The 23,969-nt window shown below is 36.5% G+C and overlaps 1 protein-coding gene across 6 annotated transcripts in view; it reads right to left on the minus strand.

Moving 5' to 3' along the window:
• Window positions 1–23,969, minus strand: part of LOC129280745 (fibrillin-1-like) — a 136,918-nt gene that overhangs the window by 17,078 nt on the left and 95,871 nt on the right. For all 6 annotated transcript variants that reach the window (XM_064112373.1, XM_064112375.1, XM_064112374.1 and 3 more), the window contains 5 exons: window positions 20,109–20,237; window positions 15,916–16,044; window positions 11,728–11,856; window positions 7,541–7,669; window positions 6,319–6,441 (listed from right to left, as the gene is read on the minus strand). In XM_064112373.1, the coding sequence (XP_063968443.1) occupies window positions 6,319–6,441; window positions 7,541–7,669; window positions 11,728–11,856; window positions 15,916–16,044; window positions 20,109–20,237 (639 nt within the window). The remainder of the gene's footprint in view (window positions 1–6,318; window positions 6,442–7,540; window positions 7,670–11,727; window positions 11,857–15,915; window positions 16,045–20,108; window positions 20,238–23,969) is intronic.

Here is a 23,969-nt window from a genome sequence, read left to right on the forward strand (position 1 = left end):
TGTTAAGGGTAGGGTTTCACACGCCAATACTTGTTAAGGGTAGGGTTTCGAAACCCTTCAGGGTCGCGCATGGTATCCACTCGCCAATGGAATGCCCCCCCCCCCCCATGCAGGCATGTTCTCTGCATGATATACACATGCATACACAGTGACTGTCCTGCCTATTAATCTTAACACTACTACTTAATGCATTGTGTATTATGTAATGTGGATGCAAAGTGCATGTATGCACTCAGAGGATACACCACACACTCTTTGCTGATTGGTCAATGGTTAATGCTATATTTATTATGTTATGTGGATGCACTACTTGCTAATTGGTCAATAATTATGTTTATTGTTGAGAGGGTTTTATTTGGGAAATGAGAGGGGAATAAAGAGGACCATGTACTCTTGGGCAGTTATACCCCTACCTTGAACCTGTTAACACCTGTGTAGTTGAACCCCCAAAGTAGCCATCTAGTTCTAGTAGCCACCCTACAGAGCGAAAGAAGGTGCTGATATTCTATTGAAGTACTATACTTTAATTATATACAAATTATAAAACCTATCTTAATCTCAATATGGCTTGGAATAAGTTGCCCAACAAACAACTGTCTCTTAAGCTTGTTAATTATTTTGAGCTTCATTTTCAGCTAGGCCAGATATACAGTTAAATTACCACTCTGAATGGGCAATCCAGCCATTCATATGTATTCATTTTATTTTGTAATTATATCTGATGTATTTTGTTTGTATTTTGCATGTTTTTATGAATGGAAAATAAATACAATACAATACAATACAGTGCGTTTCAGAAAAAAAGGTAATCCAAATCTAAAGGGCTGATATTCGGATCTTATTTGATCTTTTTTTTAATATTCTGCATGCCTATGAAAACTCACCAGTTTTCAATTGATACAGTATTTGTACCATTTGTGCCACGCTTGGCTGGAGTAATTGATGTTGAAGACAACAGGTGCAGATACCACTTTCTTAAAAGTTTTGGTAAAGTGTGTAAACTGTGCGCTTGATAAATTAAAATGTTTTTCAAATTAATTTTTGGAATGAAGAGTCATTTGAGGCATTCCTCTGAAATGATGAAATGATTGGAAGTTTACTGTCTTATTCACCCTCACTTTCAACATGCCCTCTATGCTCCCTTGCACACAAAGGCCGGCAGCTTGGAAGGATGTCTTGGACAGTTCGTCTCACCAACGCCGGATCAAAGCGCAAAGCATCCACCTCATGTCGAATCCGGCCCTGCAAATCATCAAGATCTTGGAGAGGAATTGTAAAACATCTTGTGTTTTAAGTGTCCCGAAAGGAAATAATGACAGGAAAGTGAGGTCAGGTGATCTTAGTGGCCGTTCTACGCCATGTATAAGGGCAGCAACTCAATGTCCAAAGCGTTCTCTGAGTCTATGTCGAATGATGTTGGAACGATGCGCAGGAGTCCCGTCCTGAATCCACCATAACCAAAGATGCCTTGTTCACTCTTCGAACATTATTATCAAAATATTGGTCCAACTGTGGTACCATATCCTCGTCAATCATCTGTACGTACATTTGTAAGAAACAGTGTCCAATTAAAGAGATTTTTACTTGCTCAGACATCGAAAGTATTTACATCAGCCTCTGTCCTCTCAAAGTTTTCAAAAACTTGGAAAAAGTGGTATCTGCACCTGTCTTCATCAATTGATTTGGCCATGCAAGCCACAAATGGTACATATATGGTATCAATGGAAAGCTGGTGAGTCTGTCCTGCATGTCCATGCATAATAATTTCCAAAAATTAAATATGATTCGAATATCAGCCTTCTAGATTTGGATTACCTTTTTCCTGAAATACACTGTATAAAAGGTTATTATTTCATATATAGTCGTTGACTGTGTTTTTAAATTGAGCAAAGCCTTTCTGAGGTGATTTCTGATTGATATGATAAACATTTAGGTATATACATTTCTTTGCCTGCGAGCGAGCGGCTTTGATTTTTTTTTTGTGTGTGTGAAAAACTTCAAATCTGTCATAAACATCACTTTTGATCAATTATGGCGCATAATAATAATACATACATAAAGTTTATCAGGCGCTTACGACGGCCTTTTCTGTGTTTAGTTTATGGATTGTAAGGGGGGCAGACACAACTAATACTTATAATCAATACTGGTGTGCACCTACAATTGATAAACCGAAACTGAATTATGTTTTGAGTAGGATCTTGAACTAACAGACTTGGCATTATGAGGGTAGCGTATTCCAAAGAGAAGGGGTAATTGAAGAAAAAGCGTGGTCACCATTTTGTAGAGGTTCCAGGTCCAGGAGTTTATCTGCATCGTGGACGATGAACGGAGAGGCACTGAGGAGGTACTACAGCATACAGAAATAAGATCTGTAAGATATTTTTGGATTTGCCATTGAGAATTTTGTAGGTGAGGAGGATGCCATGGGGAGTAAATAAAGAGAACGCAGAATTGGGGGTATGTGCTCGGATACTGTTAAAAGTGCATCCTTACCAAAATTTTTGGACATTTCATGTAATTAGACCTGAAAGTTAAACATTTCGATCAGTTTTGCAATCATGAATAAGAAATGTATATAACTAAAGAATTAACGCGAGCGCTAACCGCGTGGTGAAACTTTAAAAAAACTGACTAGATGAGGAACCTGTTAAGAACTGCATTTATTATTGACTCAATAGTAGGATACATATCTCACCAATCGAATTATGCGAGCGCGCATCGCAAGCTGAAATTTTTTTATATTCTCACCTGAAAATTTGACATTCTAATCTCTTTGTAACCAGGAACAGAATGGGTACCTTACAGACTAAGCGCAGACTTGATTGGGTGTTTAGTTAATCAACAGGAAGATTGGTATGTTAAGGGAGGGTGCATTTTGACAATAGCTCTTTGGGATATTTTTTAACCGTAGAATAATTTAGATTTAGTTTAGAAATGCATCTTATGTAATAACTATATTTTGTTATACCATTTTTTATGTTTATTATTCTTACATTGGACCCAATGGAAGAACATCGAATACGTTTAACAGCTTTGAAATGTAATCCAGCCGTTTCATATTATTCTTGCTTTTTTCTAAATCATTGTGTATGTTAATGTGTGTTTTTATGATTTCGGAAACAACCGAACCTTACTAAACAATAATTGATGCGAGCGCCAAACGCGACCCAAGAATTTATGATAGTTCAAAGTCCTGTAAAATGGACATTCTAACTATTGTTGTAACCATGAACATAATGAGTACCTCACTAAACAATAATTGATGCGAGCGCGGAGCAAGAGCCCCCAAAATTGTGATACTGAAACCTAAGATATATTATGTTTTGTGTGAAAAAAAGGACATTTTCCATTTTGGAAAAGGGCAATTTTTTTCCTAATGGGAATTTTTAGGGACGATTGCACCCCCCCATTCCGGCGCCCCTGCTTTTAAAACCCGAATGCACTATACAGTTAAATATTGGTGTATGAGATGAAAATAGATGATCTTTGTAGGTTTGCATGGTGAAGCTTATATAACGTTGAGAAGGTTTGTGGTTCACCATGTTTAATATGAAGAAGGGAACGAAATACAGGCAGAAAGATTGAAGTATTCCTTTCTTGAAAGTGAGTTAACTCCTGAAAAGGGCTGTAAACCAGATGAGATGAGCTAAATATTTCGCGAATAGCGATGGTTTGAGTAGTTGTAGAATGAAGTGAAGAGAGGTTACTCGAAGAAAATTCGGGCAGGTTGGTTGTCCGCATTCAGGAGATAAAAATATGTTCCATCCTATGACGTTTTATGAAACCGGATAAGAAATTAACATGTAAAGGAAAACAAAAGGAGAGGGTGTATATGTAGATGAAAATGCATAAGGGCACAATACGACGTATAATTATATTTAGTTTGTACCCGCCGAGCGGCACGTTTGAAGTGACGATAAAAATAAAATTATTTTGGGAACGGATATGGCCAGACAGAAATGAACCAGCATTCTATGCCTGCCATTATGTTTTATTGGAAATTTTACATTATACAGACATCGTTTCTGATGCACTCATCGATATCTAGGACAAAGAGGATAATTGATTTAAAAGAAAAAAAATACAAATCAAATTCTTTGGAACATCAACCATGGAAAAGTTCTATAGATTGAACACTTAGGTTTCTATTAATCATGCTTTCAATTTAATGATCTACCTTGAACAAAATAGTTTACACTGACTCTATGGCAAAGCAATAGCAGAGTGTATCTAGATACCATGCAAAAGATTTCATTCGTAATTGATCGTCATTAAAACGGAGTAAAGAGTAAAAAAGACTGGAATTAATTAAGCCGATGAAAATTTAATTTGTTTTACCAAATGCCGGAACCAATAGCCAAATTAATATCATTTGATGTTTGTATTAATTGAGATATTGTATTAAACATCGAAGGTAGTTTCAAAGGTATTTGTCTCTTAAACTTTGGTGAAATGGATTATCTATACATTTTTCTTTATATTTATTTATTATTGCTTGGGGAAGGAGTTACCTCTCTTTATTTTTTTTTATCTTTGCTCGCTCACGCAGAAAAAGAAAAAAAAATGTCAATTAAGCAAAACATATCATGATTCTGCATCCTTGATGATGCCGCCAATTAACTGGAATCATGGCACTGGTTAAAAAATCAATGTTAAAGCTGTCACAGGTACAAATGTTAGAAGGATTCTTAATAATTAGACTAGCTGCATGTTAGTGATTATCAAGGGGGGGGGGGGGGGTCTTGGTGTCTGCGGAATTGGATGATCAGAAAGGAAGTCTGCCAAGATAATTGTGTCAAGATTGATTTTTCACAGGCCTGACCGTGGAAAAGCATTTGGGGGGAAATAAGAAAATGTCATGAATATTATTCTCCACAGTCAAGTTTAATTGAATTGTGCAATGTTGTTATACCTAGACCGAAAGCGTCAGTCTCGTCGGTTCTTCATGCTGTTTCACTACACCTGTTCCATAGATGGAAGTAGTTCTTGAACTCTTTATCATTATCATCATTATCATTCTTTCTTCCACTGTACAGGGAATCTATATGCCCCTCCCCCAAAAAAAATTAATAATAATAATAAAATAAAATGAATAAATATAAATAATAATAATAGAATATCGGTGAGAAGCGTCTGTAATCATTGTAAAACAGATAACAAAGCTATTATTATTTTTGACATAGATCTTATATCTGTCTTAATAACCTTATTACTTTTCTATGATTTACTATTTAAGTCTTCTTTTCATATCTGTTATTGAGACTCTATTCGTTTTATCCCCCCATCTCCCCTTTAGCTTTCCCAGCTTTCATCATCAAGCATCTCCCTCCTTATTTTATTTTGATTTTCACTGTATTCTTCTAATGTAGTTGCCGTTCTCAAATCTCTCATTTTTCATTTCTTTCCTGTCCAAAGAGACCAGCTGTTAGTCGACCAGGTAGATTTAACATCCTCGTGTCGTTGTCCGTTTTTTATGGGGGCGGTGTGTTAATGCAGTTAAAGTATGATTATTGCTAGTTCACATGTCGATTTTCAAATTCAAACAACAACATGAATCATCATTAAAACTTAATTACAAAACGCAAAAACACATACACGATCAGTGGTGCACTGTACAGTGTCGAAAAAATAAATCTGATTTGTCGATCGACATTAAGTTTCCCGCTTGCGTTAGCGCATGGACCTAGGTTCATGGTTAGCGCAACTTTAGGCAGTTTCACCATGGTTTTACCCTATACAAGAAAGGTCGATTCTGGCACCTGCTTGTGAGGGCTTCCCCTGCGAGAACAAATTTAAAGACGTTTCAAAACTCGATTGTGTTCAATGCCGATGTCGCAATCACGTTTCCCGGAGGTGGTAAAATCTGAGCTGTTCGCGTTTTCGACGTTTAAATTTTCTGTGGAATCGTGATTCGAAAGACGTTTAATTTTACGGCCGGCAATTCAGGTCATTGAACACACCCTTTGTTTCTCATTATATCTGCGTTTTGTAACCACGTTGTGAATCATGATTCATCTTGCATTTACTATCCTATTTACTATCGTTTTGGTAAAATTACCATAGTATGCAGCGTAAAAGTGTGCAGTTGAAGAATGATAATCATTATGCCAAACATGGTGAATGTACAGGTTGGTCAATTACGAAATTTTTAGTTACTAAAGTATAACGTTGGTAGCGTTAACTTCATAATTTTGGCTAATCTTACTGAAACGTGCAATATTAAAAAAATGTTCGGTAACATGCAGTCTTTCTCACGTTGCCTCTTTGAAGGGCCTAGTAAATCTTTAGCATATCCCAAATACCATTAGAGCCTACCTTCGCAGGTTCTCCCGCTGCCCGTGAATCCAGGATTGCAAGCGCAGTCGAAAGATCCCATGGTGTTGGAGCAGTTTGCATTTACATCACAATTGTGGCTATTGGTTGCACATTCGTCGAGATCTGTTTAGACGAAAACGTGAATGGTTAACTTTTGATGAAATATATGAACTAGGCAAAGAATATTAGAGTAATAATAGCCTCGTTCAAACGCATTCATTATTTTATTATGAATGAATTAAAATTACAAAGATATTTGTCTTATCACGACCCATACGTATGCTCTTTTGGTCGGAGGAAGGGTTAGCGGAGCCCAATCGGAGGAAAGGTCGGTGTAGTGCTCGTCTTGACAGACTATCCTCCGACCTAGATACTCCCGAAAAAAAGATAGGAGTATCTTGGTCGGAGGAAGGCCGGGTATCTTGTACGACGTCCAGACAGGCAGTACTCCGACCCTTGCTCCGGTCAACCCAGCCTACGTCTGGGTCGTGATAAGAGAAATATCTTTAGAATTTTATAGTCCATGCATAACAGAATTTCACTCTGAACAGGATCCCATGCGTCTGAACGAAGCTGAACGAAGCTAGCATAGGCCTAGCCCACAATACTGGCAAATACTTATTGCAAAACAAAATCAGCCGTATCTACCTTCTCTTTTGGCCAAATAAAGCAAATTTGCAAGAAGGCTTAATATACCACTAAAGATACTTTGCGGGTTTTTTTTCTGTATCAAATAGTGCTATACCATTTTCATAGTCCATATTTTATTGGTTACCAATTATATCGATGATATATTTTAGATACATTAGCTTTGTCATTTCATAATGTAAAAATGTTATCTAAAACCGGATAAGAAATTAACAAGTAAAGGAAAACAAAAGGAGAGGGTGTATATGTAGATGAAAATGCATAAGGGCACAATACGACGTATAATTATATGTAGTTTGTACCCGCCGAGCGGCACGTTTGAAGTGACGATACAAATAAAATTATTTTGGGAACGGATATGGCCAGACAGAAATGAACCAGCATTCTATGCCTGCCATTATGTTTTATTGGAAATTTTACCAGGTCATTGACCTTATTTGAAAGACGATATTTATTTTCATAATATGTTTTATGTCCTCATCATATTTGTGGTTAACATGGATAGTTATTGTAAATATTAATAACTCCAATTTTTACTTTTTTTCGGGGATGCACTGCATAGGCCTATACATACCAATGCAAGTACTATTATCAGGGCTCAACATGAACCCAGCGGAACAGCGGCATGTATAAGATCCATTTTTATTGGTGCACACTCCTTGTACACAGGGATTGCTAAATTTTGAAGAGCACTCGTTGATGTCTGAAACAAGAAATGACAAAAAAAATGTCAAAACCATATTCGTCAGTCATTTTCAATCTTTGAATTCCCGAAATTAATCGAGTAAATGTACTTAAATATATTACGAATTGCATGTTCTAATATCAATAGGCCTCAACAACCCAACAATCCTGAATCAAAGGACAGGTTCGCCCCAACTAAAAGTTGATTTGAATAAAGAGGGAAAATTCCAGCAAGCATAACACTAGAAATCTTGCTCATAAAAATTAGGTGTTAAATAAGCTTAATTTCACAAACCAGCTATATGTACATCCTGGTCTGTACGCAAATTAGCGGACTAATTTTATTCTATGAAATATTCCACGCTCACGCATATTCACTGTTTTGTGAAAAACAAGCAAAACCTTTACATGTCATAACTTTATTTTACATCCGATTTTGATAAGATTTTCAGTGTTATGCTAATTTGATTTTTCTCTATTTATTCAAATCAACATTTTTTCTGATGTGGACTTGACCTTTTTTTTTAATACAACATGAATATTAAAAGTTGCAACTTTAATTGTGTTTAATTGTAATTTCCGGATTTCCCGGATTTTTTGTCACTTCTAAAATAAATACGTAAAAATGATCAGGATTTCTCCGCAATTCGGGAAATTTCCTTCAAAGTGGAAATACTGGTGCGGTCATCCGCGCAAAGTACGGGAGAATTACTGTAGACGGGTCAATTTACGACGAGAAATACCCTTACCCGGAACAAATTGCAACAAATTGTTTTTCAACGGTTTTTTGTACTATTTGACCTCAGGAATAACACTAAAAATCTACCAAAATCCGCATCCGGGAAAGTGGTTATTTTCAAGATGGCGTCTTAGATGGCCGCCATTCACTGAAAATGGATACAACTGACTCATTTTCCACCCTAGAATCCTATTTCGGTTCATAATCCATAGTCTAGGGGTAAACAAATTGTTATTACAGGCTAAAGTGAATTATAAGCCCTCCAGTGTACCTGGCAAATCCAAGATGGCGCCCAAAATGGCTGCCGTAGACTGAGAATCCACAATTCGTCCCAAGTGGCTTTAATTTGGTTTTTATTCAATGGTCTTAATGGTGAAGTAGTTAATTGGAACAAGTTAGAAGGACAGCCAGTGGTTTGGTATGTCCAAAAATCTGCGATGGGTTCCAAAAATTGTTTCTGAAATGGCTGCTTTTACTTGAAGCGGACATAACTCATTTCATTTTGGCCTGGGAGATGTGACTTTAATGTCTAAACCACTGGTTTCAAGGGTCAAATAATACATAAGAATAAGTTACAATGACAGTCAGTGATCTGATATGTCCAAAAATCGTAGATGGCTTTCAAAAATTGATCTTAAAAATAGGCTGCTTATTTTTAAGGCGGACATTGCTCATTTCATATCGGCCTGGGAGATGTGATTTTGGTATCTAAACCACTGGTTTCAAGGGTCAAAATAATACATTAGAGCAAGTTACAAGGACAGCCAGTGGCCTGGTTTGTCAAAAAATCTAAGTTGGTTTCCAAAAATTGATTCTTAATTGACTGCTGTTACTTAAAGCGGACATAGCTTATTTCATATCGGCCTGGGAGATGCGATTTTGGTGTCTAAACCACTGGTTTCAAGGGTCAAAATAATACATTACGACAAGTTTTAAGGACGGTCAGTGGTCTGGTATGACCAAAATCCAATATGGCTTCCAAAAATTGATTCTAAAATGGCTGCTGATACTTAAAAGTGGCACAGCTCATTTTATATCCGCCTGTGAGATTTGATTTCGGTGTCTAAACTATGTTTTTAAGGGACAAATTATATATTAGGACAAAATGGAATACTAACCATCCTTGTTTCTTGTCCGAATGTATTATTTGGCCCTTCATACCAAAATTTAGACACCAACATTATTTCTTACAGATAAATATTGTAGAACTCTGGCCATTATTGAGTGATATGAGTCGTTCTATACACAACAAAAAAAGTAAGTCCCCCCTAAATCAAATTGCTGTAACTTTTGAACAGAATTATTTTGAGATATGATATTTCGTAGTTGGTTTTCTACACTCATTAAGCAACTCCTGGGAAAAATGAGATTGATCAGTTGGGTCATGCATGAGTAAATAAAGATTGAATTAAAAATGACAATTTTTGAAAGTCACAAGAGTCTTTTTTTCAGATTGTGCAAATACAAAGTAAAAGTTGTTTTGGGGTGATTTTTATGGTGTTAATGCTGTTTTACTATCCATCATTTAGCCACTCCACACACAATTTTGATATCGTATGTTTATGGTTGAGTGAGCACAATGTATTGCAGGGGCCGCGGAAGCGGGAGAGGGGGGGGGGGGTTAAGCCCCCCACTTTTTTCCAAAAGCATGTACAAAATGTAAAAATGACCATACGATTGTGATTTTTTGCATGGTCAGTCCCCCCCCCCCTTTGAAAACCGTTCCGCGGCCCCTGTATTGTAACGTATCATCATATGGGTTTATGGTTGTATCCTCTTCAACTTGTTAGATCATGTTAAAATTTGAAAATGTTGGTGGTTCCCCCGATTATAGGCCCCTCTCCCATTTTAAAATTCTGGATCCACCACTGATTGGCCATAAATTAAACTGATCCTGAGAAATTGTTAGGAAAAGAATACATTTATGCAATATAAAGAGTATTCATTCCTAATTTTTCGAATGTGCTCGCTCAACCATGAAAATTTTCAAAGTTCGGAAAGTGTGTGGTGATAGAAATGATGGATGATAAAAACAACAGCAATTAAAGTCACATTTGAAACCGAATTTTCCCCCAATATTCACTTTATTACCCTTTAAAATCATGTGACATTGAAAATACCCTTTTTCCCACTTTGATGCGTGCTCACTCATCCATGAATAAAAAAAATCGATTTCATTTTTGCACAGAATTTGCATTTACATCACAAGTGTGGCTATTGGTTGCACATTCGTCGAGATCTGTTTAGACGAAAACGTGAATGGTTAACTTTTGATGAAATATATGAACTAGGCAAAGAATATTAGAGTAATAATAGCCTCGTTCAAACGCATTCATTATTTTATTATGAATGAATTAAAATTACAAAGATATTTGTCTTATCACGACCCATACGTATGCTCTTTTGGTCGGAGGAAGGGTTGGCGGAGCCCAATCGGAGGAAAGGTCGGTGTAGTGCTCGTCTTGACAGACTATCCTCCGACCTAGATACTCCCGAAAAAAAGATAGGAGTATCTTGGTCGGAGGAAGGCCGGGTATCTTGTACGACGTCCAGACAGGCAGTACTCCGACCCTTGCTCCGGTCAACCCAGCCTACGTCTGGGTCGTGATAAGAGAAATATCTTTAGAATTTTATAGTCCATGCATAACAGAATTTCACTCTGAACAGGATCCCATGCGTCTGAACGAAGCTGAACGAAGCTAGCATAGGCCTAGCCCACAATACTGGCAAATACTTATTGCAAAACAAAATCAGCCGTATCTACCTTCTCTTTTGGCCAAATAAAGCCAATTTGCAAGAAGGCTTAATATACCATTAAAGATACTTTGCGGGTTTTTTCTGTATCAAATAGTGCTATACCATTTTCATAGTCCATATTTTATTGGTTACCAATTATATCGATGATATATTTTAGATACATTAGCTTTGTCATTTCATAATGTAAAAATGTTATCTAAAACCGGATAAGAAATTAACATGTAACGGAAAACAAAAGGAGAGGGTGTATATGTAGATGAAAATGCATAAGGGCACAATACGACGTATAATTATATGTAGTTTGTACCCGCCGAGCGGCACGTTTGAAGTGACGATACAAATAAAATTATTTTGGGAACGGATATGGCCAGACAGAAATGAACCAGCATTCTATGCCTGCCATTATGTTTTATTGGAAATTTTACCAGGTCATTGACCTTATTTGAAAGACGATATTTATTTTCATAATATGTTTTATGTCCTCATCATATTTGTGGTTAACATGGATAGTTATTGTAAATATTAATAACTCCAATTTTTACTTTTTTTCGGGGATGCACTGCATATAGGCCTATACATACCAATGCAAGTACTATTATCAGGGCTCAACATGAACCCAGCGGAACAGCGGCATGTATAAGATCCATTTTTATTGGTGCACACTCCTTGTACACAGGGATTGCTAAATTTTGAAGAGCACTCGTTGATGTCTGAAACAAGAAATGACAAAAAAAATGTCAAAACCATATTCGTCAGTCATTTTCAATCTTTGAATTCCCGAAATTAATCGAGTAAATGTACTTAAATATATTACGAATTGCATGTTCTAATATCAATAGGCCTCAACAACCCAGCGCCACCTCCTGAATCAAAGGACAGGTTCGCCCCAACTAAAAGTTGATTTGAATAAAGAGGGAAAATTCCAGCAAGCATAACACTAGAAATCTTGCTCATAAAAATCAGGTGTTAAATAAGCTTAATTTCACAAACCAGCTATATGTACATCCTGGTCTGTACGCAAATTAGCGGACTAATTTTATTCTATGAAATATTCCACGCTCACGCATATTCACTGTTTTGTGAAAAACAAGCAAAACCTTTACATGTCATAACTTTATTTTACATCCGATTTTGATAAGATTTTCAGTGTTATGCTAATTTGATTTTTCTCTATTTATTCAAATCAACATTTTTTCTGATGTGGACTTGACCTTTTTTTTAAATACAACATGAATATTAAAAGTTGCAACTTTAATTGTGTTTAATTGTAATTTCCGGATTTCCCGGATTTTTTGTCACTTCTAAAATAAATACGTAAAAATGATCAGGATTTCTCCGCAATTCGGGAAATTTCCTTCAAAGTGGAAATACTGGTGCGGTCATCCGCGCAAAGTACGGGAGAATTACTGTAGACGGGTCAATTTACGACGAGAAATACCCTTACCCGGAACAAATTGCAACAAATTGTTTTTCAACGGTTTTTTGTACTATTTGACCTCAGGAATAACACTAAAAATCTACCAAAATCCGCATCCGGGAAAGTGGTTATTTTCAAGATGGCGTCTTAGATGGCCGCCATTCACTGAAAATGGATACAACTGACTCATTTTCCACCCTAGAATCCTATTTCGGTTCATAATCCATAGTCTAGGGGTAAACAAATTGTTATTACAGGCTAAAGTGAATTATAAGCCCTCCAGTGTACCTGGCAAATCCAAGATGGCGCCCAAAATGGCTGCCGTAGACTGAGAATCCACAATTCGTCCCAAGTGGCTTTAATTTGGTTTTTATTCAATGGTCTTAATGGTGAAGTAGTTAATTGGAACAAGTTAGAAGGACAGCCAGTGGTTTGGTATGTCCAAAAATCTGCGATGGGTTCCAAAAATTGTTTCTGAAATGGCTGCTTTTACTTGAAGCGGACATAACTCATTTCATTTTGGCCTGGGAGATGTGACTTTAATGTCTAAACCACTGGTTTCAAGGGTCAAATAATACATAAGAATAAGTTACAATGACAGTCAGTGATCTGATATGTCCAAAAATCGTAGATGGCTTTCAAAAATTGATCTTAAAAATAGGCTGCTTATTTTTAAGGCGGACATTGCTCATTTCATATCGGCCTGGGAGATGTGATTTTGGTATCTAAACCACTGGTTTCAAGGGTCAAAATAATACATTAGAGCAAGTTACAAGGACAGCCAGTGGCCTGGTTTGTCAAAAAATCTAAGTTGGTTTCCAAAAATTGATTCTTAATTGACTGCTGTTACTTAAAGCGGACATAGCTTATTTCATATCGGCCTGGGAGATGCGATTTTGGTGTCTAAACCACTGGTTTCAAGGGTCAAAATAATACATTACGACAAGTTTTAAGGACGGTCAGTGGTCTGGTATGACCAAAATCCAATATGGCTTCCAAAAATTGATTCTAAAATGGCTGCTGATACTTAAATGTGGCACAGCTCATTTTATATCCGCCTGTGAGATTTGATTTCGGTGTCTAAACTATGTTTTTAAGGGACAAATTATATATTAGGACAAAATGGAATACTAACCATCCTTGTTTCTTGTCCGAATGTATTATTTGGCCCTTCATACCAAAATTTAGACACCAACATTATTTCTTACAGATAAATATTGTAGAACTCTGGCCATTATTGAGTGATATGAGTCGTTCTATACACAACAAAAAAAGTAAGTCCCCCCCTAAATCAAATTGCTGTAACTTTTGAACAGAATTATTTTGAGATATGATATTTCGTAGTTGGTTTTCTACACTCATTAAGCAACTCCTGGGAAAAATGAGATTGATCAGTTGGGTCATGCATGAGTAAATAAAGATTGAATTAAAAATGACAATTTTTGAAAGTCACAAGTCTTTTTTTCAGATTGTGCAAATACAAAGTAAAAGTTGTTTTTAGGTGATTTTTATGGTGTTAATGCTGTTTTACTATCCATCATTTAGCCACTCCACACACAATTTTGATATCGTATGTTTATGGTTGAGTGAGCACAATGTATTGCAGGGGCCGCGGAAGCGGGGGGGGGGGGGGTTAAGCCCCCCACTTTTTTCCAAAAGCATGTACAAAATGTAAAAATGACCATACGATTGTGATTTTTTGCATGGTCAGCCCCCCCCCCTTTGAAAACCGTTCCGCGGCCCCTGTATTGTAACGTATCATCATATGGGTTTATGGTTGTATCCTCTTCAACTTGTTAGATCATGTTAAAATTTGAAAATGTTGGTGGTTCCCCCGATTATAGGCCCCTCTCCCATTTTAAAATTCTGGATCCACCACTGATTGGCCATAAATTAAACTGATCCTGAGAAATTGTTAGGAAAAGAATACATTTATGCAATATAAAGAGTATTCATTCCTAATTTTTCGAATGTGCTCGCTCAACCATGAAAATTTTCAAAGTTCGGAAAGTGTGTGGTGATAGAAATGATGGATGATAAAAACAACAGCAATTAAAGTCACATTTGAAACCGAATTTTCCCCCAATATTCACTTTATTACCCTTTAAAATGAGTCTGTGACATTGAAAATACCCTTTTTCCCACTTTGATGCGTGCTCACTCATCCATGAATAAAAAAAAATCGATTTCATTTTTGCACAGAATTTGCATTTACATCACAAGTGTGGCTATTGGTTGCACATTCGTCGAGATCTGTTTAGACGAAAACGTGAATGGTTAACTTTTGATGAAATATATGAACTAGGCAAAGAATATTAGAGTAATAATAGCCTCGTTCAAACGCATTCATTATTTTATTATGAATGAATTAAAATTACAAAGATATTTGTCTTATCACGACCCATACGTATGCTCTTTTGGTCGGAGGAAGGGTTGGCGGAGCCCAATCGGAGGAAAGGTCGGTGTAGTGCTCGTCTTGACAGACTATCCTCCGACCTAGATACTCCCGAAAAAAAGATAGGAGTATCTTGGTCGGAGGAAGGCCGGGTATCTTGTACGACGTCCAGACAGGCAGTACTCCGACCCTTGCTCCGGTCAACCCAGCCTACGTCTGGGTCGTGATAAGAGAAATATCTTTAGAATTTTATAGTCCATGCATAACAGAATTTCACTCTGAACAGGATCCCATGCGTCTGAACGAAGCTGAACGAAGCTAGCATAGGCCTAGCCCACAATACTGGCAAATACTTATTGCAAAACAAAATCAGCCGTATCTACCTTCTCTTTTGGCCAAATAAAGCCAATTTGCAAGAAGGCTTAATATACCATTAAAGATACTTTGCGGGTTTTTTCTGTATCAAATAGTGCTATACCATTTTCATAGTCCATATTTTATTGGTTACCAATTATATCGATGATATATTTTAGATACATTAGCTTTGTCATTTCATAATGTAAAAATGTTATCTAAAACCGGATAAGAAATTAACATGTAAAGGAAAACAAAAGGAGAGGGTGTATATGTAGATGAAAATGCATAAGGGCACAATACGACGTATAATTATATGTAGTTTGTACCCGCCGAGCGGCACGTTTGAAGTGACGATACAAATAAAATTATTTTGGGAACGGATATGGCCAGACAGAAATGAACCAGCATTCTATGCCTGCCATTATGTTTTATTGGAAATTTTACCAGGTCATTGACCTTATTTGAAAGACGATATTTATTTTCATAATATGTTTTATGTCCTCATCATATTTGTGGTTAACATGGATAGTTATTGTAAATATTAATAACTCCAATTTTTACTTTTTTTCGGGGATGCACTGCATATAGGCCTATACATACCAATGCAAGTACTATTATCAGGGCTCAACATGAACCCAGCGGAACAGCGGCATGTATAAGATCCATTTTTATTGGTGCACACTCCTTGTACACAGGGATTGCTAAATTTTGAAGAGCACTCGTTGATGTCTGAAACAAGAAATGACAAAAAAAATGTCAAAACCATATTCGTCAGTCATTTTCAATCTTTGAATTCCCGAAATTAATCGAGTAAATGTACTTAAATATATTACGAATTGCATGTTCTAATATCAATAGGCCTCAACAACCCAGCGCCACCTCCTGAATCAAAGGACAGGTTCGCCCCAACTAAAAGTTGATTTGAATAAAGAGGGAAAATTCCAGCAAGCATAACACTAGAAATCTTGCTCATAAAAATCAGGTGTTAAATAAGCTTAATTTCACAAACCAGCTATATGTACATCCTGGTCTGTACGCAAATTAGCGGACTAATTTTATTCTATGAAATATTCCACGCTCACGCATATTCACTGTTTTGTGAAAAACAAGCAAAACCTTTACATGTCATAACTTTATTTTACATCCGATTTTGATAAGATTTTCAGTGTTATGCTAATTTGATTTTTCTCTATTTATTCAAATCAACATTTTTTCTGATGTGGACTTGACCTTTTTTTTAAATACAACATGAATATTAAAAGTTGCAACTTTAATTGTGTTTAATTGTAATTTCCGGATTTCCCGGATTTTTTGTCACTTCTAAAATAAATACGTAAAAATGATCAGGATTTCTCCGCAATTCGGGAAATTTCCTTCAAAGTGGAAATACTGGTGCGGTCATCCGCGCAAAGTACGGGAGAATTACTGTAGACGGGTCAATTTACGACGAGAAATACCCTTACCCGGAACAAATTGCAACAAATTGTTTTTCAACGGTTTTTTGTACTATTTGACCTCAGGAATAACACTAAAAATCTACCAAAATCCGCATCCGGGAAAGTGGTTATTTTCAAGATGGCGTCTTAGATGGCCGCCATTCACTGAAAATGGATACAACTGACTCATTTTCCACCCTAGAATCCTATTTCGGTTCATAATCCATAGTCTAGGGGTAAACAAATTGTTATTACAGGCTAAAGTGAATTATAAGCCCTCCAGTGTACCTGGCAAATCCAAGATGGCGCCCAAAATGGCTGCCGTAGACTGAGAATCCACAATTCGTCCCAAGTGGCTTTAATTTGGTTTTTATTCAATGGTCTTAATGGTGAAGTAGTTAATTGGAACAAGTTAGAAGGACAGCCAGTGGTTTGGTATGTCCAAAAATCTGCGATGGGTTCCAAAAATTGTTTCTGAAATGGCTGCTTTTACTTGAAGCGGACATAACTCATTTCATTTTGGCCTGGGAGATGTGACTTTAATGTCTAAACCACTGGTTTCAAGGGTCAAATAATACATAAGAATAAGTTACAATGACAGTCAGTGATCTGATATGTCCAAAAATCGTAGATGGCTTTCAAAAATTGATCTTAAAAATAGGCTGCTTATTTTTAAGGCGGACATTGCTCATTTCATATCGGCCTGGGAGATGTGATTTTGGTATCTAAACCACTGGTTTCAAGGGTCAAAATAATACATTAGAGCAAGTTACAAGGACAGCCAGTGGCCTGGTTTGTCAAAAAATCTAAGTTGGTTTCCAAAAATTGATTCTTAATTGACTGCTGTTACTTAAAGCGGACATAGCTTATTTCATATCGGCCTGGGAGATGCGATTTTGGTGTCTAAACCACTGGTTTCAAGGGTCAAAATAATACATTACGACAAGTTTTAAGGACGGTCAGTGGTCTGGTATGACCAAAATCCAATATGGCTTCCAAAAATTGATTCTAAAATGGCTGCTGATACTTAAATGTGGCACAGCTCATTTTATATCCGCCTGTGAGATTTGATTTCGGTGTCTAAACTATGTTTTTAAGGGACAAATTATATATTAGGACAAAATGGAATACTAACCATCCTTGTTTCTTGTCCGAATGTATTATTTGGCCCTTCATACCAAAATTTAGACACCAACATTATTTCTTACAGATAAATATTGTAGAACTCTGGCCATTATTGAGTGATATGAGTCGTTCTATACACAACAAAAAAAGTAAGTCCCCCCCTAAATCAAATTGCTGTAACTTTTGAACAGAATTATTTTGAGATATGATATTTCGTAGTTGGTTTTCTACACTCATTAAGCAACTCCTGGGAAAAATGAGATTGATCAGTTGGGTCATGCATGAGTAAATAAAGATTGAATTAAAAATGACAATTTTTGAAAGTCACAAGTCTTTTTTTCAGATTGTGCAAATACAAAGTAAAAGTTGTTTTTAGGTGATTTTTATGGTGTTAATGCTGTTTTACTATCCATCATTTAGCCACTCCACACACAATTTTGATATCGTATGTTTATGGTTGAGTGAGCACAATGTATTGCAGGGGCCGCGGAAGCGGGGGGGGGGGGGGGGGGTTAAGCCCCCCACTTTTTTCCAAAAGCATGTACAAAATGTAAAAATGACCATACGATTGTGATTTTTTGCATGGTCAGCCCCCCCCCCCTTTGAAAACCGTTCCGCGGCCCCTGTATTGTAACGTATCATCATATGGGTTTATGGTTGTATCCTCTTCAACTTGTTAGATCATGTTAAAATTTGAAAATGTTGGTGGTTCCCCCGATTATAGGCCCCTCTCCCATTTTAAAATTCTGGATCCACCACTGATTGGCCATAAATTAAACTGATCCTGAGAAATTGTTAGGAAAAGAATACATTTATGCAATATAAAGAGTATTCATTCCTAATTTTTCGAATGTGCTCGCTCAACCATGAAAATTTTCAAAGTTCGGAAAGTGTGTGGTGATAGAAATGATGGATGATAAAAACAACAGCAATTAAAGTCACATTTGAAACCGAATTTTCCCCCAATATTCACTTTATTACCCTTTAAAATGAGTCTGTGACATTGAAAATACCCTTTTTCCCACTTTGATGCGTGCTCACTCATCCATGAATAAAAAAAAATCGATTTCATTTTTGCACAGAATTTGCATTTACATCACAAGTGTGGCTATTGGTTGCACATTCGTCGAGATCTGTTTAGACGAAAACGTGAATGGTTAACTTTTGATGAAATATATGAACTAGGCAAAGAATATTAGAGTAATAATAGCCTCGTTCAAACGCATTCATTATTTTATTATGAATGAATTAAAATTACAAAGATATTTGTCTTATCACGACCCATACGTATGCTCTTTTGGTCGGAGGAAGGGTTAGCGGAGCCCAATCGGAGGAAAGGTCGGTGTAGTGCTCGTCTTGACAGACTATCCTCCGACCTAGATACTCCCGAAAAAAAGATAGGAGTATCTTGGTCGGAGGAAGGCCGGGTATCTTGTACGACGTCCAGACAGGCAGTACTCCGACCCTTGCTCCGGTCAACCCAGCCTACGTCTGGGTCGTGATAAGAGAAATATCTTTAGAATTTTATAGTCCATGCATAACAGAATTTCACTCTGAACAGGATCCCATGCGTCTGAACGAAGCTGAACGAAGCTAGCATAGGCCTAGCCCACAATACTGGCAAATACTTATTGCAAAACAAAATCAGCCGTATCTACCTTCTCTTTTGGCCAAATAAAGCCAATTTGCAAGAAGGCTTAATATACCACTAAAGATACTTTGCGGGTTTTTTCTGTATCAAATAGTGCTATACCATTTTCATAGTCCATATTTTATTGGTTACCAATTATATCGATGATATATTTTAGATACATTAGCTTTATCATTTCATAATGTAAAAATGTTATCTAAAACCGGATAAGAAATTAACATGTAAAGGAAAACAAAAGGAGAGGGTGTATATGTAGATGAAAATGCATAAGGGCACAATACGACGTATAATTATATGTAGTTTGTACCCGCCGAGCGGCACGTTTGAAGTGACGATACAAATAAAATTATTTTGGGAACGGATATGGCCAGACAGAAATGAACCAGCATTCTATGCCTGCCATTATGTTTTATTGGAAATTTTACCAGGTCATTGACCTTATTTGAAAGACGATATTTATTTTCATAATATGTTTTATGTCCTCATCATATTTGTGGTTAACATGGATAGTTATTGTAAATATTAATAACTCCAATTTTTACTTTTTTTCGGGGATGCACTGCATATAGGCCTATACATACCAATGCAAGTACTATTATCAGGGCTCAACATGAACCCAGCGGAACAGCGGCATGTATAAGATCCATTTTTATTGGTGCACACTCCTTGTACACAGGGATTGCTAAATTTTGAAGAGCACTCGTTGATGTCTGAAACAAGAAATGACAAAAAAAATGTCAAAACCATATTCGTCAGTCATTTTCAATCTTTGAATTCCCGAAATTAATCGAGTAAATGTACTTAAATATATTACGAATTGCATGTTCTAATATCAATAGGCCTCAACAACCCAGCGCCACCTCCTGAATCAAAGGACAGGTTCGCCCCAACTAAAAGTTGATTTGAATAAAGAGGGAAAATTCCAGCAAGCATAACACTAGAAATCTTGCTCATAAAAATCAGGTGTTAAATAAGCTTAATTTCACAAACCAGCTATATGTACATCCTGGTCTGTACGCAAATTAGCGGACTAATTTTATTCTATGAAATATTCCACGCTCACGCATATTCACTGTTTTGTGAAAAACAAGCAAAACCTTTACATGTCATAACTTTATTTTACATCCGATTTTGATAAGATTTTCAGTGTTATGCTAATTTGATTTTTCTCTATTTATTCAAATCAACATTTTTTCTGATGTGGACTTGACCTTTTTTTAAAATACAACATGAATATTAAAAGTTGCAACTTTAATTGTGTTTAATTGTAATTTCCGGATTTCCCGGATTTTTTGTCACTTCTAAAATAAATACGTAAAAATGATCAGGATTTCTCCGCAATTCGGGAAATTTCCTTCAAAGTGGAAATACTGGTGCGGTCATCCGCGCAAAGTACGGGAGAATTACTGTAGACGGGTCAATTTACGACGAGAAATACCCTTACCCGGAACAAATTGCAACAAATTGTTTTTCAACGGTTTTTTGTACTATTTGACCTCAGGAATAACACTAAAAATCTACCAAAATCCGCATCCGGGAAAGTGGTTATTTTCAAGATGGCGTCTTAGATGGCCGCCATTCACTGAAAATGGATACAACTGACTAATTTTCCACCCTAGAATCCTATTTCGGTTCATAATCCATAGTCTAGGGGTAAACAAATTGTTATTACAGGCTAAAGTGAATTATAAGCCCTCCAGTGTACCTGGCAAATCCAAGATGGCGCCCAAAATGGCTGCCGTAGACTGAGAATCCACAATTCGTCCCAAGTGGCTTTAATTTGGTTTTTATTCAATGGTCTTAATGGTGAAGTAGTTAATTGGAACAAGTTAGAAGGACAGCCAGTGGTTTGGTATGTCCAAAAATCTGCGATGGGTTCCAAAAATTGTTTCTGAAATGGCTGCTTTTACTTGAAGCGGACATAACTCATTTCATTTTGGCCTGGGAGATGTGACTTTAATGTCTAAACCACTGGTTTCAAGGGTCAAATAATACATAAGAATAAGTTACAATGACAGTCAGTGATCTGATATGTCCAAAAATCGTAGATGGCTTTCAAAAATTGATCTTAAAAATAGGCTGCTTATTTTTAAGGCGGACATTGCTCATTTCATATCGGCCTGGGAGATGTGATTTTGGTATCTAAACCACTGGTTTCAAGGGTCAAAATAATACATTAGAGCAAGTTACAAGGACAGCCAGTGGCCTGGTTTGTCAAAAAATCTAAGTTGGTTTCCAAAAATTGATTCTTTATTGACTGCTGTTACTTAAAGCGGACATAGCTTATTTCATATCGGCCTGGGAGATGCGATTTTGGTGTCTAAACCACTGGTTTCAAGGGTCAAAATAATACATTACGACAAGTTTTAAGGACGGTCAGTGGTCTGGTATGACCAAAATCCAATATGGCTTCCAAAAATTGATTCTAAAATGGCTGCTGATACTTAAATGTGGCACAGCTCATTTTATATCCGCCTGTGAGATTTGATTTCGGTGTCTAAACTATGTTTTTAAGGGACAAATTATATATTAGGACAAAATGGAATACTAACCATCCTTGTTTCTTGTCCGAATGTATTATTTGGCCCTTCATACCAAAATTTAGACACCAACATTATTTCTTACAGATAAATATTGTAGAACTCTGGCCATTATTGAGTGATATGAGTCGTTCTATACACAACAAAAAAAGTAAGTCCCCCCCTAAATCAAATTGCTGTAACTTTTGAACAGAATTATTTTGAGATATGATATTTCGTAGTTGGTTTTCTACACTCATTAAGCAACTCCTGGGAAAAATGAGATTGATCAGTTGGGTCATGCATGAGTAAATAAAGATTGAATTAAAAATGACAATTTTTGAAAGTCACAAGTCTTTTTTTCAGATTGTGCAAATACAAAGTAAAAGTTGTTTTTAGGTGATTTTTATGGTGTTAATGCTGTTTTACTATCCATCATTTAGCCACTCCACACACAATTTTGATATCGTATGTTTATGGTTGAGTGAGCACAATGTATTGCAGGGGCCGCGGAAGCGGGGGGGGGGGGGGTTAACTCTTACTATGCCATGCCCAATACCCCTCTAGTGCCAGGGATATTCGAGGGAATCCTAAATTGACCGAAACGTAAGCAGAGACCGATTTTAAAACGGTCATAACTCTTTACCCGAACGTTGTATAATGAAACCTTCTACATAAGAAATGATGCATGGTTCATGGACTTTATGATCATATTATGACCTTTCATATTTGCAATCGGAAAAATTGAGAAAAGATGAAATATTTTACATCGTTTTTTTCAATAAGTAAAACCTAGAAAATTATGATTTCATGAACATTTCAAAGAGTAAATAACCTGAGTAATTGAAGAGATACCAACAAATTAAGAAGATAAAATGAAAGTTCAATGTTTACCCTTTCAAATGACGTATCTATTGATGAAATTGAACAAACAGAAATATGAAAAATAATGCTCTCTTTAATGAAATACTATTTTGCTATTCAAGTTATTTCCTCTGAAATGTGAGAGGGTTTATACACACGAAATTGAAACCGCCCTTTCCAAAAAAGGGCATTGTCGTCGATCAAGTGACCAATCACAGCACAGCTGCGATCCCCATGCAAACACACGCAATAATATTAGAGCCATGTATCTTTACAGTGCAGCCAACCGTACCCTTACATTCATGTAGTCTTCAAAACAAGACCCTGTAATTTTTCAGAATGCGCGGTATTCCGAAACAACCGCTATGGGGGAAACAAAATTATTAGCGCAGTGTGAATTTTATGTCATTTCAATTCTTGTCAATATTGTCGTAATGAAAAACATGTTTTAGAAAAATCGTAACCTGGATACGATTTGTGGTGTGCGATACACACAACTATATACTGTTTTGGATAATGTAGGCGATTTATATCCAGTGTCGGCAAAAAACATTTGCGACCCACTCAACTATCGTTCTAAAGCATGAATCAGTGTAAAGTTTAGTCATATTTTGTCAGGGTCGATTCGTCGTACATACTATACGGGCTTTCGTACTGTAACAAAGTTATTGCCAGTCAGAAGGAGACAAAATATAGAAAACTAAAGATGATATATTGAAATATAGATAAAGAGGGATCGGACAGATTCAATACTAACAGGTTTGGGGTGTAAAATCCCACAAAATAATATGGGCGTTCTTGGCAAAGTACACAGAACTAAGAAAAAATGTTTATTTTTCGTGAATCAAGAAGAGGAAATGCAGATCAGTTGCAAACTAAAAATTCAATACAAATTTTCAAAAAGAAAATAGGCCTATTTGTTCTGTAATGTGAGGTCAGGTGGAAATGTTTATGTTGATTTTTAGCCCTTTTTGTGGTGACCAAGGTTGAATACAAAATTAAATGTATTTATTACAAAACATAATTCTAGCATAATATTCATACGTTATCATTATTACG

This window comes from Lytechinus pictus, chromosome 17 (genome assembly GCF_037042905.1).
Source record: "Lytechinus pictus isolate F3 Inbred chromosome 17, Lp3.0, whole genome shotgun sequence".
In the NCBI taxonomy this organism is placed as follows: domain Eukaryota; kingdom Metazoa; phylum Echinodermata; class Echinoidea; order Temnopleuroida; family Toxopneustidae; genus Lytechinus; species Lytechinus pictus.